The 17,330-nt window shown below is 38.5% G+C and overlaps 2 protein-coding genes across 3 annotated transcripts; both read right to left on the minus strand.

The window, feature by feature from the left end:
* Positions 1-522: 522 nt before the first annotated feature.
* LOC141805552 (coiled-coil domain-containing protein 149-like) lies at positions 523-5,840 on the minus strand. 2 transcript variants are annotated; one of them, XM_074690665.1, is made up of 13 exons: positions 5,608-5,840; positions 4,645-4,806; positions 4,484-4,522; positions 3,607-3,714; positions 3,398-3,514; positions 3,020-3,192; positions 2,826-2,898; positions 2,654-2,738; positions 2,414-2,561; positions 2,239-2,315; positions 2,093-2,128; positions 1,846-1,911; positions 523-1,760 (listed from the first exon to the last, which is right to left on the minus strand). In XM_074690665.1, exons 1-13 carry the CDS (start codon positions 5,656-5,658, stop codon positions 1,225-1,227), a joined length of 1,671 nt encoding a protein of 556 aa, XP_074546766.1. In that variant the 5' UTR covers positions 5,659-5,840; the 3' UTR covers positions 523-1,224. The 2 variants fall into 2 exon arrangements, with proteins under 2 accessions (XP_074546766.1, XP_074546774.1); XM_074690673.1 differs by lacking the exon at positions 2,093-2,128.
* A 902-nt stretch (positions 5,841-6,742) lies between these two features.
* LOC141799821 (leucine-rich repeat LGI family member 2-like) lies at positions 6,743-11,530 on the minus strand. Its single transcript, XM_074682199.1, has 8 exons — positions 11,091-11,530; positions 10,817-10,888; positions 10,586-10,657; positions 10,323-10,394; positions 10,108-10,179; positions 9,584-9,753; positions 8,689-8,853; positions 6,743-8,503 (listed from the first exon to the last, which is right to left on the minus strand). Exons 1-8 carry the CDS (start codon positions 11,264-11,266, stop codon positions 7,668-7,670), a joined length of 1,635 nt encoding a protein of 544 aa, XP_074538300.1. The 5' UTR covers positions 11,267-11,530; the 3' UTR covers positions 6,743-7,667.
* Between the last annotated feature and the right edge of the window lie 5,800 nt (positions 11,531-17,330).

Below are 17,330 nucleotides of genomic sequence, written 5' to 3' on the forward strand. Positions count from 1 at the left end.
AAAACTGCCAACTAGCTAAAAGCTTTTTTAAAAAGATGAGTTTTGAGATTTCTTTTGAAATCTTCTAAAGGCTGTGGGGCCCTCAGGTGGTCAGGGAGGGCGTTCCACAGCCTTGGGGCTGCAGAGGAAAAAGCCCGATCGCCCATGGTGTGGAGCTTGGTTCTGGGGACCTTGAGGGTGTTGGTGGCAGCAGAGCGAAGGGTACGTGAGGAGGTCTGGGGGGAGAGGAGTTCCTGCAGGTAAAGGGGGGCATGTCCATAAATGCACTGGTGGGTGAGAAGGGAGACCTTGAACTGAATTCTGTATGTAACTGGGAGCCAGTGAAGGGATTTCAGGATGGGGGTGATGTGCTCGTGCTTACGCACTCTCATCAGGATCCTGGCAGCGCTATTCTGGATGTACTGAAGCTTCTGGATGCTCCTGCCAGAGATCCCGATGAGGAGTGCGTTGCAGTAGTCCAGCCTGGAGGAGACAAAGGCGTGAACAAGCTTCTCTGAAGCTTGTTCACGCCTTTGTTTTATGATCTACTGACAGCATATGTCACCCTAAATTCACTTATATCTGAGGTAATTCTGCCATATTTCCTCGCCATTTCTCTCTCTTTTTTTGATAATCCTGCGTCTCTGTTTCATCCCATAGTGAGCTAATAACTGTCACAACCTTTAACATCGACCATTTCCTGTTTCAACACACACAAAGCAAGGCCTTGTAATGTTTTGTCCAAGACATTAAAGGAAAAAGTGAACAAGCACATAAAAGCTGTGACTTCAAAACCATCAAACAATTTCCAGATTAACTGGAACACCACCAGTGAGCCAGACTATGTTGCACAACCTCACATGTGCTCCTGTGCAGAGCTCTGTCTTCAAGCTGCAAAGTGAAAACATCTGAGTCCAGCTGTGGTGCATATGTGTTAAAAGTGATGCTGCTCTCATGTCTGCATATTCAAGCCTTTTTTTTTTAAGAACAAGATGAGAGTGTTTATCAGCAATGTCTTTGAATTGATGTTTTCTAATATTAGTGTGATGTCACTTATCCTTTTTTCACATTTGGGGGATGATATGTTTCCTATTTTTATGTATTTCTTGGAATACAAGTTTTGAATTTAAAACAATCACTTTGAAGCATTTTGTGGTTTCATCATAAAAGATTAATCACATTACCGTTCTCTGCTTTTCCTTCATACATATTCATTTAAAAATAAAAATTTACTTTTATAATATATCACTCCTGTCCTTCAACTTCTTGACCACCTGCTGTCTGCTCTGTCTCTACATCCTCCTGCTCTTCTGTTGAGCTCAGAGCAGCATGCTCACTGCTGATGTCCCCCTCTATTAGAATACACTGAGTTTCAACCCCTTCCACCTCTTCAGCTCCTTCATCAAACTCTTCTCTCCCTGATTCTTCGAGAGTTGCATGAGAAAGTCCCAACACATGGTGTGTGTTCACATTTACCAGTTCTTGTGAGGAATCACAACATTCCTCCTCGTTTGACTTGTCACTTGTCAAAGCTGTTAAAGTTGTGCTCTGTAACTGGACAGTGTTGCAACGCTCTTCCTCGTCTGGTGTTTCAGTCTGCTCTCTGATCGGCTCTTCCTCAGTCAGCTGACGTAAGGGTCTCTGGGAGCACATGGTCTCACTGGTTTCCTTCTCTTTAGGTTCCTCTACATCACCTGACACAGCTGGAGGTCCACTCTCATGGCTTGAGACTTCAGTGGAGTTCTGCTCATCTTCTACTATTCTCTCAGAAACTTCAACACCTATAAAAATTGATTTACAATTTATTACGCCATCAACACACAGACCAATAGATAGTGTGTTTTAAACAAGTATAGTCTCACTCACCTTGCTGAGCAGGTAACTCTGTAGACTCAGGTGGCTGGGGATTCAGGATGATGGAGTCTTTTCCTTCTGTTTGAACATTAAACAAAGTATCAATTAGCCTTATTTTAATTGAAGAAAGGTTACTATTGTGCAAATTTAATGCTATCATTGGAAACTATATATTGATGAGATATAACCATTGGTGGTAACAGAAGAATAATAATTTCAAAACGTTAAAGCAGAAGAAATCTCTATTACGCAAACATACTTCCATATATTCCCAGAGACACATTATAAGTCAGGCCTCCAGGCAGCAAGAAGAAAAGGACAGAGGAAAAGATTAAAATCACTGTAAAGAGACTAAAGAATTCAAGATCCAACAGAATATTTATTTATATATATCAAGATGTTCACCTGGCAGGCTCCACAGCCCCGACATTTCCAGCGTTTTGAGTTTGGTCTCCAGCTCTGCAACTCGAGTTCCAAGAATCCTGTTGACAAAAGAGACACAAATTCACATGATCTCACTCTGACGTCCAGCTCACTGAAGTGTGTTGACACGAGCTTGAAATAAGAGATGGAGGAGTACTTGTTGATCTGGCGTTGGTGCTGAATCACCATGTTCTTCTCGTGGATGGTTTCCAGCAGAGCTGTGGCCAGGGACTTGAGGTCTGAGATGGACTGTGGAGTCACCGGTAGACTGCAGCCATTTTCCTCTGACAGCAACAATTCCTTCACTGCATGCACAACACGAGTCACAAAGGTACCAGGGGCTGCATTTTCAAGAAACTGTGAAGTGTTCTGATTTCAATCACATAAACTTTCTGACCTTGTTTGGCAGACAGCACTCCAGTCAGCGCACTGCTGTTTGCTTTCCCACCGATCTTAGAGTTTTTTCGACATTCAAGGGCACTCTAAAAGTGGAGGGAAACTTTAAAAAGATTAAAAGAGTGGCCCTAAGTGAAACACTTGGATTAAAAAACAAAACAAATATAGCTAACCTTGTACTTTGTCAAATTCCTTTTCAGCAAGTTGATTTCTTCTTGAAGCTGACCAAACCGTTCATGCAAGTACCTGAAAAGTAATTTCAAACCAGACTCAGAGATCATTCTTTTGATGTCAGACATTAACTGTAGATCACATCTGAAAACATGAGACACGGTAACATGAATAGAACATATTTACAGACACCAACCTGTTCTCCATACAGAGTGCATCTATGTCAACTACCCGTATGTCGTCATTGCCTACAATGTGGTTCATCTCCACGTTGAGACGATGAGCCTTCTGCTGAAACACATCACGCTCTGCTCGAACATCCTGCAGCTCGTCTGTGAGCGACTTAACGCTATGCTCGAGGATCTCGTTCTGCGGTGACACAGAGCATATGTGAGACCCTGATGCTGCACTTCATTTGCTGCTTGTAAAAAGACTACATGCATTTTGATCTATGCTGCTTCTACAATTGTCGGATATAAAACAGAGCAAAACAAATGACAGAAAATCCCAACTCATGTACATTTGACGCTTCAAAACAAAGTATGTGCAGCACGCATAAACGTCTTGTTCCCACCTGCTCTCGGGCTCTCTCTAACTGTTTGACCAAATCTTCCCGTTCATGTGCAGGGAAATGTCGAGCGCCGACTTCCTCGTCACCCAGCCGCTGTTTGGTGATGGTCATTCGCAGAAGCTGATTGGAGAAACAGGACCCGATAGTCACACAAACCACCGTGACATATGTCCATGAATGATTCCCTTTTTAAAGCAAAAGAAGACATGTACCTTGTTATCACCCTGAGCTTCCAGGAGTCTTTGTTTTAGCTCCTTTACCTCGTCTGACAGTTGACTGTTTTTTTCTCTGGAGTCTCTTAGCAGCTGGGCTAAATTCACCTGAAAGAGACATAGAGACAACATGAGGCCAAATAAGTAATCAGTCAGCTTGAATCAGCTGCAAAAAAAAACATTTATAAGTCAGACAGAACACTAGCAGCTGTATAAAACATTGGTTTTTTGTAGGGATAGACCTATAGTTAGCCAGGGTGATTATCCAACACCTGATAAAAATAAATAAATAAATAAATAAAACTGGGTTGTTTTGGTTCTGGTGCAGCTGCGCCACTCTCTGGAGTCATTACTCTGTCTCCCGCGTTGTCCCACCTATAGAACCATCTGATTGGTTACGCACAGGACCATGGCCCAGGTAACAGCCAATTAGCAGTGAAAGCTGTGCATGCACAGTGTTCACACACACTGCGGAGGGGGAAAACGTCCGCCGAGTGGAAAGCTCTGGGAAGCTGATATATGCCTTAAAGGCAGCAGACTCTCCTGAAATTGTATTAACATCCCAGTCACAGGTTTTATTTTGGTTTTAGTTTAGGTTCATGCAACATGCTGCTGAGCCTGAGAGTTAAGTGTTTGAGTTGATATTATTAAAAACACTGACGCCAATGTTTTCACTTTTACTGCAAATGAACATCGGCTCCAAATATCAGTTATTGGCCTCCTTGACTACTAATAATTGGTATTGTCCCTCTAAAGACCATATCAGCTGATCTCTAGTTTGCAGTACTTGACAAATCCACTTTTTTTGGATTTTTCAAACTGCATGCTAATGTTAGAATGTGATGTACAAAAACATCTGTGGGTTGAAATCACTCACTTGATTCCTCTTCTCAGGAGGCAGAGACGGATCTCCATCCTATTAGGAAAACAGAAAATTGTTTCTGAATGTGGCGTCTACCAAATTTTATAGAATCCAATGTGAAACAATGTATTTGTATGTACAGGGAGAAATACTGCAGCATAAATTATAGTTCTCACAATGAGTTCTCTGTACTTCTTCTTGAGTCCTTGGTGTCGCTCTCTCAGCTGGTTGGCCATCAGTCTGTACTGATCTCTCTCCTGTTGACAAGTGTCCAGCTCTTTGGACAGAATCAGGAGAGCCTCCTTCTTACTCTCCAACTTTCGCTTGCAAATCAGGGACTTTAAAAAAACAAACAAACAAAAAGAAGTTTTAAGAGATGATAAAAAAAAGTAAAATAGTAAAATGTATCCTTTGTTGTGTTGGTCATACAAAAGAATGATTTATTGCTTGTGTGTTTAGACATAAGTCCCTCCCAAAAATAAAATAAAATAAAATAAAATAAAAAAAAATCGCAGACTAATTTGCAATTACAATATTGCCCCCCCCCCCCCCAAAAAAAAACAAAAAAAAACAATCAGAGTATTTTCCAATATTGTTCAGCCCTATTCCAAATACAGGTAATTGGCTTAAACTAAAGTAGTTAAGATCATTCTGGTAGATTATTTGGCAAAATGTTTTTTAAACTGCAAACAAACATGTATGATTGTCATTAACAATGACGATTTGATTTCCATGCAATTCAAAGCATTTGACTTTTTATGATTTTCTGCTGGGTCTGTTGCTGATAATCAACTCATATTTTTTATGCATTGCATTTTTATGACATTTTTGTAGCAACTATGTTAATATTAAGAGAAAAGTTAATTCAGCGGTTATAACGGCTGGGCTTGCACTTAATGTGTCATCACTTTGTAATGACTCCAGGCTATGCAGGTACAAGGAAAAAAAAAATCACTTCCTCATCAACATTTCCTGCGAACCAAGCTTAGACAGCAGCGATTTAACCATGTTTTTATTTAACTGCTGCTGCAAACTGGAGGTCACAAACAAAATATAATAAGCGTGAAACGACGCGGATTTACTGCTTATTTGTCAGTTTGGTGCACAGGCTCAGTGGAGGTTAGTGACTTCAGTCTCACCTCGTTCAGAAGACCCTGCCAGTCACTCTCGCTCCTCCTGGACGGATCCATCTCGGAGAACGCACCGGAACAAAAAGTACAATTATCAAACTTAAAATGTTATTTTTGAACACTTAACCCCAGATGTCTTCTTGGGATCAGATTTAGAGACATTTTGCATCATCACTACGGATTAGATGAGCTAGAGACGTGATCTGCATCACTTCCGTTCGTCGGCCTGACGTCAGAGGACCGTCGCGACGCATTTGGAAACCCTCGTTAAACTGAGATTTGTTTGGAGACAACAGCCTCCTAATAAATTCACAGTTGAATGTAACATTTTTAAAAAAATAATTTAACAATATAAGTATTTATTCATAAATACTGGATTATTTAGATGTGACAAAATATGTTGGATTCCTTTAATTTCATTTTGAAAAAGGGAAGAAAAATTTTAGTGTTTGTCCCTGTGTCATGAAAATGTAGTCCTGCTTTGTCAGATTGTATTCTTACAAAAACCTCAAAATTTGTTTCCATATTCATGTTTTGTATTGAATTCACGGCTGCTAAAAAGGAGAAAACAACAAAGACAATACAGGAACAATGTTGAAACAACAAGCAACCAAAGGAGCATATTCAAACAGGCATCAAAAGTTAGAAAATAAACAGATTTCTCTCACACTGTTTGATGAAGTATGTATATTTTAAAGCATTCAGCCCATCACACACTATAGGTCTAAAACAGGAGAACAATAAATGTTATTAGCTCTAACCCTGGCCTCCTGTTGGCTTGCTTTATCTTTATCACAATATAGCACATGTCCTATAAGGGTATAGTGTTCAAAAATATACATTTCTCTCTGATTCTGCTGAACACTGAAAGAAATCTCCACGTTTCACTTTGTTCAGGGATCCTGATCTATTTGTTTAGGTTGTTAATCCTGTTGGATTAATAGAAAAACAACAGTTTCTGTCTTAGTTAGCAAAAGGCTTTTTTCTGAGGTAGTATATGATTTGTATGTCCTTTAACTGTGACAGAGGTGTACATACTAGATATTACTATTTCTAGCAGTAATATTGTCAAAATTTTTTGGACTTGGGAGATACTTTGTCATGACAAGTGTTGAAAAAAAAAAACGGTGATCACAACAACACATGTGGTTAAATGTTTTTAATGCATTTACACAAACTCATATCAGCCTGAAGATAGTGTAAGAATGAAGATGAGAAGAGAAATGCTTTATTTTTCATGAAAATCTAAAATGCCAAAACACAGCTTTTGCTTATTCTAGATCCTGGTATGACGGACATAAGACCATGGCCTGGTTTTCACTTTACATTTTATAATGCATGTTAAAAAACATTCTATACCTAAGGCCAATCAGCTTGTTATTGTATCTGTAAGGTTCATGACATATATCAAAAGGTCAGTGCTGAAAACAGGACACGTCATGTGATGGAAGAGCATTTCAAATGATGTTTCATGTTGTAGCAGCACACAATTAAACTTGTGATTGTGATTCAGAGCAACATTCAGTAGTTTACATTTGCATAGAAATTAGTCAAGCCACTTTTCAGGCACTATGATGTTTCAGTAGTTAGTTATCATCTGGATGCAATTAGACTTAAGCTCATAGTTTTTATCTTTCAGTATAGCTCCTGAACAAAAAAACTCTGTTTCATGCACGCTGAAACAAAACCATTAAACTAGTAACTGGTTTGATATGGCTTCATTGTTTCCTGGGAAGTTCCAGTTAAGCGCATTTCTCAACTTTTGATGTTTTAGAGTCAATAGGTGGAACCAAAGAGTTTTTTCTAGCAGGTAATTAATTAAAGGGAAATCCAATGACTTTACAGCATGGCATTTTCTTAAGCCCCCATGCTCATCAGCCTTTATCATCTGTTAACCTTCATTACGTATATTATAACCAAAATTTTCATAATTGCTAGAAATGCATGCTTGTTTCAAACCAAGAAAGATAAATCTGGTTGCATAAACTGCAGCTGAAACTCTACAATAGCATACACACAATATTGATCCAAGTTACCAATTCTGTGCAAAGTTATGATTTTAACAGGCATTATAAGCTTAAATCTACAATAATATGCTCAAACACCATGGATTTCCCCTTAAAGCTGGAGGAGAAGATGAAATTCCTGCGGTCAGTGGTGACTGCTATGAATGACCGAGGCGACTGAACATAAACATCCTTAAACTTGTGAAACAATTTGGTCTCCACGTCCCACAGGTAGATCTGTGTGAAGGAATAATCGCTACCGAGAGCCAGGTAGTGTCTGTCTGTGAAGGTGAATGGCTGGAGGATCATAGCTCCCCGAGATGGCAGAGCCTGTACCTCAGTGAACTGCTTGTTGGTCCACTTGAGGACTTTGGAGTCACCAATGTAGCAGGTCATAGCCAGAAACAATTCCCCCTCCAACTGGAATGCTTTCACTGACACCACATCATCAACGTACGGGATTTCACTGTGAAGTATGAACTTCAGGGTGCTCTTGTTCCACAGAAAGATGACTGGTGCCTGAGAGCGGCTGGCCATGATGAGGTAGGACTTCCCGTCCACTTCCACAAACTCTGCATCTGTGTCACGAAACCACTCATGGAGGAACTGGTAGGAATGGAAACCAGTTTCATTGCGGTCTGGTTGCTCAGTCCACTTGTAAAGAGTAGACAGGCCTGCTTTAGAGCTGTCCACGATCAAGAAGAACCACTCAGCATCTATCTGGAAGACCTCAATGTCGTTTGGCTTTGAGATGTTGAAGACCTCAACAGTTTGAAACTTTGTGAACTTGTTCTGCTGATCGTCAAACTTGTAAATATGAGATCCACCAAAGAGTTGAGTGACGATTATCAAGACGTGGTTGTCAATCAGAACTGACCTGCAGCCAACAACAGACTTTCCTGTGAGGGAAATGAAAACATGAGTCATCCCACAACATTTAAACTCATCATTAAACAACCCCTTAAACAGCTGTTCTATCAAATAACTTGCAAAAAAAAAGTATGTGTCAGTGATTCTGATGGAAAGGCAGAAACCAAAGAGTAAATATTCTCAATTCATCTTTTTAAATAACTTTTTGTCAAACCTGTTATGTTGTCAAATTTCCTGAAGTTCATCTCGATGTGATCCCACTCCATAACCACACAGCTATTGGAGTTTGGGGCAGCCATGGCCACATAGATGTCCTCTTTGAAGGAGAAGATGTCCGCTGACATGGACTGAATGGGAATGGACTGATGACGCACAAAGTCTGTGAAATGCAGACAAACACAGAAACTGCCAGTCTGCTGACAGAGGGAGAGAGTCCAGACTCAGGACCTCTCTGCTTAAATTACACTCTTTATGCTGTTAAAGTCTGCTGGATGACAGCTTGGAGTCATAGCAATCTTAATTTGGCTGATGGCTTGTTCAGGGAGTTTAATAGTATTATGCTGTATTATTTTTGGCTGCATCTATCTACACTGATAGTTTTCGCACAAAGAGAAATAAGACTAATACAGCAAAGAGTTGTGAAAACAATACAAAAATCACAGTTCAGTCAACATCTGGAAAGCTAATAGACTTTCACTCTAATCAGCTTCAATAATAGCTTCTTTTTATAGCTAATTAACAAACTTTAGCACCATTTAGCACCATTACATTTTTGTTGAGGAAATCAGTGTGATGCTAACATTACTGATCTTTAATGGCAGCATGTTAGCCTGGTAGCCCAAGCATCAAGCTCAAAATCCAGCCCTGCAGGCTTTTTTCCTCCATCTGGTTTAGGTGTGTGTCTGCACTTGTATGTGTTTGTGTGTTCACATGCTAACAGGAGTCAGGCTGTTTGTATTTGAGTGCAGACTACTGGATGATACTATCCTTTTGAATTATTCATCTGTTTTATTGATTTACTATTTTCTCCATCCTTTCTTCTTCCAAAGGGGCTTGTCTGTGAATATCTTTTCTGTATTTCGCCTTCCACTGTGTGCTCGTCTTTTTACCTGTGGACATACACTCCCCTGGTGGAATAGGAAGGTCGTTGAGCCGCTTGCCCTTCATATCACTGGGCCCGGCACAGAAGACATCTGATACTGTGGCGTTTGTGTTTTTCAGCCACATCATCAACCATTTGTTCTCACAGTTACACTGGAAAGAGTTTCCTCGCAGATCCCTGATGAATGACACAGGAAAGGGTCAGTATTCGTCTGTGCAGCTAAATGCATTTATTTGCATATTTAAATGTAATTGATAAAAGAGGGTTGGCATTTTAGTTCTGTAATCCATCTGAGATAAGCTACAGCAACCCACACTTGCTTTGTTCATTGAATCAACCAAAATAAAACTAAAATCTAAAAGTCATGCTACCACTGTAAAAGAAATAAAAAACTAAATACTCCTGCTTTCCTAATGTAGCAAAATACAACACACAGCCTGAGTCAGCTACATGATAAAAAGCAGTAAGGAAATGGACACACACACAAACACACACTCACACACAATGCTGACACAACAACTGCTTACTCACAGTTCCAGTAATGAATCCAAGTTAAAGAACAGGTCTCTGGGCAGGAACCTCATCTTATTATTGGCAAGTGATCTAAAGCAGAGTCACAGAGGAAACGAATGTACGTTGTCAATATTTTGCAGTAATTTCAAGATGTTATACATTTATTTTGTAACTGTGTTGATAAGATTCGGAAGATGTTGAGGAATTGCAAGAAAGAAAAATAGCAGACTTACAGATGAGTCAAATCTCGCAGCCCACGGAAAGCATTTTTGGTGATTGTTTCAATCTTGTTTCCTTCAATAAATCTGCCCCCCACAAAAATAACAAAGTTAAATTAAATAATGTGACATGAAACATGATGTAGGCTATTACTGCATAACTTAGTTACAAACTGCTGATTGATATTAAGTGTCCTCATATTTTTAGCTATTCCAATTCCAAAGAAAAAAAAAACATGTCATGTTATTATCCTTTTTTACCCCCAAATAATACTCACAAATATTCTAGATGTGGGAGTCCAGAGAAAGCATCATCTTTGATTGTGGTCAAAGAGTTTGCATTTAAAAGTCTGTTAAAAAAAGAAGAAAGACAATTTCAAAAATGAGTTTAAATAACTTCAAACTTTCTTCCTGTGCTGCTTATTTTGCTTCTTATATTTCATCTACTTTATGCTTTGTCTGCACCTTAAAGTCAATTATCGATCAGCATTCAAGAATATTTCACTTACAGCAGCTGAAGAGAAGGCATGAGGGAAAACATCCCTTCAGTGACCTCAGAGATAGATCCATTCACCATGCTCCTGACAGAGAAACACATTTAATCAAAGTCAGACTCAGACAGGGACATCTTTGCACATTGTACCAGACACACCAGGAGCCAACTCTGCGGGGCAGAAATCACGACAGCACAAACACAGTCTCCTTGAAATACAAGCTTGACTGCTTTGTTTGAAATAAAAGGATGCGCCACTCTGATTTAATATCAAACTATTGGTTACTCACAGCGAGTTGATCTCGCTCGGTATGGTCTTTGGGATCTGTGAGGTTCCGACGCAGATGATCGTCTCCTTGGTGCACGAGCATCCTGAAGGACATTTGTAATTTCTTTTACATTCAGCTGCTCCATATATCAACACGAGTGCCAAACCGGCCAGTAGCCACCGTTTAGTGGATGTCATGTTGCTTCTCAAACATTAATCTCTGTAAATGAGAGCGTTGTCGGTGACGGCAGCAGCCCTATCCCGCCTCGGCGACATCAAAATGCAGCAGAACAGCGGAAAGTCCTGACACAGGCTGACACGGCTGCAGCTGCGTCCCGGAAGGCTGCTTCGATTTCGGACAGTGGAGGGAAAAAACAAAAGCGTCAAGTCATCAACAAAGGAGATTTCAGAAAAAAACAAAGAAACTCTGCAAATTTACTTATGATGAGTTTCTTTACAATTAAGAAGCGATATCTTCAGTGAAAAAATAACTTGAACGCCGAAAACAAACGGAACGATACGAAACATAGCGATGACTTTTTCAGCACCACGGACAGCGTTTGTGTTTTGATGTGCACGTGCATACCTCGACCCGTAACACTTTGCCCTCACGAGCTTTGAAAGACAGACTACGAAAACAAAATTACGTGAGAAATCACGACAAAATAAATTTCTTAGATGTAATAAGGGTTTCCTGCTAATCAAAGACTTTTTTTAAAAAAAGATTAAACGTCAAAGTTACACTATTTACATTTTTCTTCAAGAAAACAGTAAAGAGCTGCACTGGTTAGGGCTCTGGACCATTTCCACACAGAGGTTGCTGTTATAAGAAAATACCGCTAGAGGGCAGCAGCTGATAACCAACAACTTTACACACCAGGGACACTTTTACTTCTTTCAAATGTTTCTAGTTTCCAAGTTATCTCTGTGGATTTTGATTTTTTGTTTTCTCACAAAGTCTGATTATTAAAGTGTAACTTAAGATGATTAAGGTTATTCCTTCCAGTTTGGAGCAACAGCTGTGTATTTTATACCTCATCAGGTAGTGCACATAATTTTATGATCACTTTACTAGTTTTCCAGGAAAGAAAATAAATTATTTTTTCAAACAAATTCATTCCTCTAAATATGTTAACATGTCTAAAATTTGTTCAAAAATGTTTTCTTTCTCTTTACACAAAATTTACTCAGATTCTTATACTTGTTAATAGACGCTTTATTGTCATTGCATTATATACACAATGATTCTTTGTTAGCAGCAATCCTGTACAGCATTGCACGTTCATTTGTACATTTGAGTAAGAGAATAGTGAGTAGGTAATAAACAGAATGGCCTGACAGCATTTATGTGAGGTGATTGGATCATTTCAAATGAATCTATGATGGCCGTTGAACCAAAGAATACTTTTTTTTTATAGTTAACTGGTTTAAAAGTGAAATAATGCTAAAATGATAAACAATGAAAGTTGCTGTATTGATAGCGTAGGGAAAATAATGTCTAAAGACACAATAGGATTTCTCTATTCTTGCATCTCATTGGTCAATTATCATCTATACTTTTTTTTTTGTTCCAGAAATGAACATGATGTTCCCCAAACATATCAGACCCTTTAAGGCTTCGGTTTCTAGATTTTATTTTGTCTGTTAAGTGTTTTAATCTGTTAAAAAAAATAATCAGCGCAAACACTAAGATACCACTCAAAAACTTACATTCAGTTGCACTTTTTGTCTGAACATCACATAGTCTCAGTATTCAAAGAAAGACGTTTTCTCTGAACAATAGTGTTGTTAGTTGTCGCTGTAGGTCCTAACAAGGTGCTGACCTTTGCTGGAGAACCAGCAGTTTATGAGCATGAGTGAAACCAAATACCCACTGCCAGAAGGGAGCAACCGTACATGTCTGCCATTGCTGGCATGATTGAAGACAGTTCTGCATCTAGCATTGCTGTTTTTAGGCTAGAGTATCCCTGAAACACTCAGGACACGTGCAAGCTGAAACCAGATGACGCCACAGCAAACATCCCTTTGCTATTTCTTTCTAGACAACCACAGTGTGATTCAGGAACTGAGAACAGCATCTCTGCAAAAACACCATCAACTCTGGCAAGGCCCAGTCTGCTGTGTTTTTCAGACATGATGAGGCATTTGTTCCTGGTTGCACACACAATGATTGCAATATGATCAAATGTTACTGATTGCAATGTCTGTGCCATTTTAAATAGCAAGATAAAACCAAGAGATTTAGCATTGAGCCGGCACAGGTTTATCAAAGAGAATCCCTGAACTTTAGAAATATATCCATTAAGAGCAAATATCTTTGCACAGAAAGATAAACTTCGGCATTTATTGTTTTTGTAAACTGATTTTTTTTTCAGATTTTTTGGTCTTTCCTTTCTTTCCCTATTTTTAGAAGATCCAGGTGATAAAAATGCACCTGGCCTTATTGAGTTCAGGATTTCTGCACTCAAAAGCACTACAGGAATGAAACAAATAAAAATATCAGCCCACTGTTGGAATTTTTCAATTTTAAAGTAATCTGGTACCATTTTCTGGATGGACTAATGATAGTGTTGCACTTGTAAAGTACACTGGTACATAAACAAAAATATGCATGGGTATGAAGAACAATATTTGTGCCAAAATTGAAGTTTGAGTGCAATAATGTCTAATAATCTGTTGAAAACAGCAAAACATATGCCTGAAAAGACAGTCTTGTACTGTATGTGCTAACTTGAAGTAAACATGGTAGCTATTTGTTAAAGTTATTCCTACAAAATGACACACAATTGTCATCAATTTAATGCCAGTGAATTCCCTTTTGTTGTTGTGTTTGAGCACTTGTTTTATTTGGGATACAAATCAACACCTTGTTTATTTAACATGAAAAATGTCTGATTTTACTGACACGTCCCTATTTCAGAGCCATTTTGATGGATGTGTTGAAATTTGTGATATTTATAAATGTGTAAACTGAGTGAACCCCCAACCTAAATACTCAGTGATCATTTATCCTCCTTAAGTGAATTGTCATTATCCGCAGTTTAGAGTATCACCCTAATCCTTCACATCCACTGAACCACCTCACATGTGACACTTTCAAATCCAAAGTTGACCTTTGACTGTTTGAACCACGGCACCCTTGAATGTGCAGAGGGGGTAACCTGCACAAGTGTGGTTGTGTCTGGCTGCTGGTGACTGCTTCACAGCAGGTGTTCAAGCTCTAAAACTTCTCCAGTTCCTTCACAGGAGCTGCAGATGACTCAGTGCTCAGTATCACACACACCGACGATGTTAGACGGCACAATCCTGCAGAAACTCAAACAGATAAAATAGTATGAATGGTTTTTTTTACATGTAGGTGTTCACAATAATTAAAAAAAAATCATTTAAAAAGATTATATTCTCCCTTAAATAGACCAACGACCATCTAGTTATTTGACTACTCTGAATGTTGAATACTCTGTGTGAATGTTTTTCAAAGAGAATTTAAAAAAAATATCTAGGACAGTGCACATCCTCTACAAACCACAGCATTAATCAGGTTGCTTAAATAAAACAGTGAGAACTTCACATGTAAAATAAATAAACTTCATATGTTGTAGCACTAAAACAGTCCAAGTATGCAAAATAAAATTAATATCTAACATGCAATAGCACTTAAATATTTAAAACACACAAAGAATGCTCTTAAGTTTGACAGAATTCACAAAGTAGCTTTAAAAATGTTTATAAAGTGCTTTTACAGAAAAAGTAAGGGCAAAGACTAATGAGGGTAAGATTAAAAATTTAGCAGAAAGGCCAAACTGAAAAAAAGCTTGCAAGAACAAAATACACATCCATGGAGTATATAGGAAAGGTGCAAATAAAAGTGACAAAACTGTAAAGACAGCTTAAGCAAAAACAAAGAAACAATGAACAAAAAAAGATGAGTAAGAAAATACAAGCAAAGAAAATCAAAATACTTTGGGTAATGCACCTGTCTTTTAATTATTCATTTTATTTCCTTTTAAAGCAATTGTATATGCAGATGTGTGTTTCTGAATGTCAGGGTTTTTTTTTTTTTTCAGAATTTTTTCTTTCACATCTTGTCATTTTCAATCCCTCATATGGTTTTGGTACAGCTACACTGCTGCATTAAGTACTGGATAAATGTTGTTCAAATCCTGATTCATACAATGATGATTTCTAGAGGATTTCTCAGAATTAAAAAAACATCTTCAGAGATGAAAACAGAGAGTTTGGCATGAACTGACTGCCTTAAATCTGAGATGCTGTCTCGGTCAATTTTTTTTATTGTTTTTGTTTGAGTTAGGTCAGATGAAACTCTTTCTCTAGCTTTTTTGACTTTCTAAAAAAGAAAAAAACATCAAAAACTTAAAATCTGTTAAGTTTTCCCTCTGTGAAACACACACGTCAAAGTCTGTCATGAGCTCTGAAGTTGTCCATCTAAAGCTATGTGATCCCTGAGTGGACGAACAACTGTGTGACCACCACTTGTCAGCTCTAAGAATCTGTCACTGTAAAATCAACACTTGTTAACACTAGAAGATTTGCTGTGTTACTGTTTAACTTGACCTTCACATTCAAAGAGTTATTTTTGGAGTAGGTACTTTTTGTGACTCAGCTCTGAATCAAATTCTGATGTGATCAGGTCAGGGCCCGGGGTTGAAAAGGTCCTCACGTGGACCGTTGGTGGCGTTGATTAATGGTGCTCATGATTTAACACCTGCTGTTTTAATGTAGCCACTGTAAGAAACTGATCTCAACTATGCTTGCGTGAGCGCTGTCCCCATTTTAAATAGCTGCCTAAATTTATCAGCTTTGTAGAGGTCAGTTCAACCTACGTGTGTTCATGTTTTGACAGGGAAAGAGAAAAACTGATATGTTACAAGGATTAGAGATGCTAGGCACCGTCAGTTATTGTGTGTTTTATAGGAGTGTATATCCATCTTTAAGAAGTATATAAGACCAAATGTACTTGAAAATTGTTCACATTCACTGGACCTTGATTTTTTTTTTGTACATCTTCTAGCATGCTAGTTTTACATTTTATTTGCTGAGCTTTAAACTGAAAACAGAGCAGAATCGAAGCGTCATAAAACAACATTTCTAGGTATTATATGTTGGTGTGAAATTTGAGCTTAGGCCATGACCTTAAGAGGTTCAATGTTTGTTTCAGGGAGTCAGCATATGGCCTGTCCAAAGGCAAAGAGGTTGAAAGGTTTCATCCATCAGGGACTAGATAGGAAAGAAAGATGATCAGGAAGTGTTTGAACTCTTCAGTAAAAGTGAGCAAGATTAATCTGTGGTTCAGATTTTGTGGTTTGGTGAGGTTAGATAAAGCTAATTCACAGCTGAGGCTTTTGGATTAGTTGTTTTCGGCAGGAGTTTTTTGAGTCCCAAGAAAAATCCAAGGTTTTAAAAAGATTAATGAGAGAAAATCCTATTTTTGTCCTCAATGTTTATTTTCTATTTTATTGTACATTTTCCCTTTTTTTATATAATCATTGATGATGAGAAGTGAGAAGTATTTTTTCAGGTATTTTGAGTAGCTGTTCCAAAAGTTCCTAAATTTGCTGGCGCTATTACTGTAAGTTTCAAAACTAATATTGAAAGCAAGCCAACAAAGTTAAAACTCACAATGTTTTTTTGACTTTACACATAAAATGTATGCATGTCTAGACTTGTTGCTGTAGTGTTTGGGGTCTCCTGGGGAACAAGCTGGGGCCAGCTGAGAGATACAAATCACTTTCAAACAGCTGGCACCTGAAGCAGTAACTGAGAGAAAAGTGGCTCATCAGAAATCACCTTCGTACAAGCAGATTTAAAAAGTCATCACGTTTGCCCAAGACATTTTTTGTCTTGTGTAACGCTGGAGCAGGTGAGCAGTTGTTGGTGCTAAACAACAAATCTCTTTACTTTAAAAGCTCATCTGAGCACACAGAAATGTTTCCAGAGATTTTAAGGCTGAGCATTTTTTGGAAGCTCCTCTTGCTCTAGGAATGACATCATAGACAAAGAAATTCCCAGGACACACTCATTATAAACGTAAAGTTGTCCAAAAGTTGAATTTTAAACCTCAAATTTTATAAAAACCATGCTCGCTCTGAAAATTCTGCCTGCTGGCTGCTGATGTTCCTTGTTTTGTGACCTGTTTTCTGCAACTTCCAAGACAGGGATCTGCAACTTTTACTTTCATTAGAGCCATTTTCCTTCAGCTCACCTGGATTAAAGTCATTCTGGAGCCACAACATCTACTTAA

The sequence above is a fragment of the Halichoeres trimaculatus genome, unplaced genomic scaffold (genome assembly GCF_033239565.1).
Source record: "Halichoeres trimaculatus isolate MK-OKI-2021-1 unplaced genomic scaffold, fHalTri1.1 fHalTri1_scaffold_2, whole genome shotgun sequence".
NCBI classification, from domain to species: domain Eukaryota; kingdom Metazoa; phylum Chordata; class Actinopteri; order Labriformes; family Labridae; genus Halichoeres; species Halichoeres trimaculatus.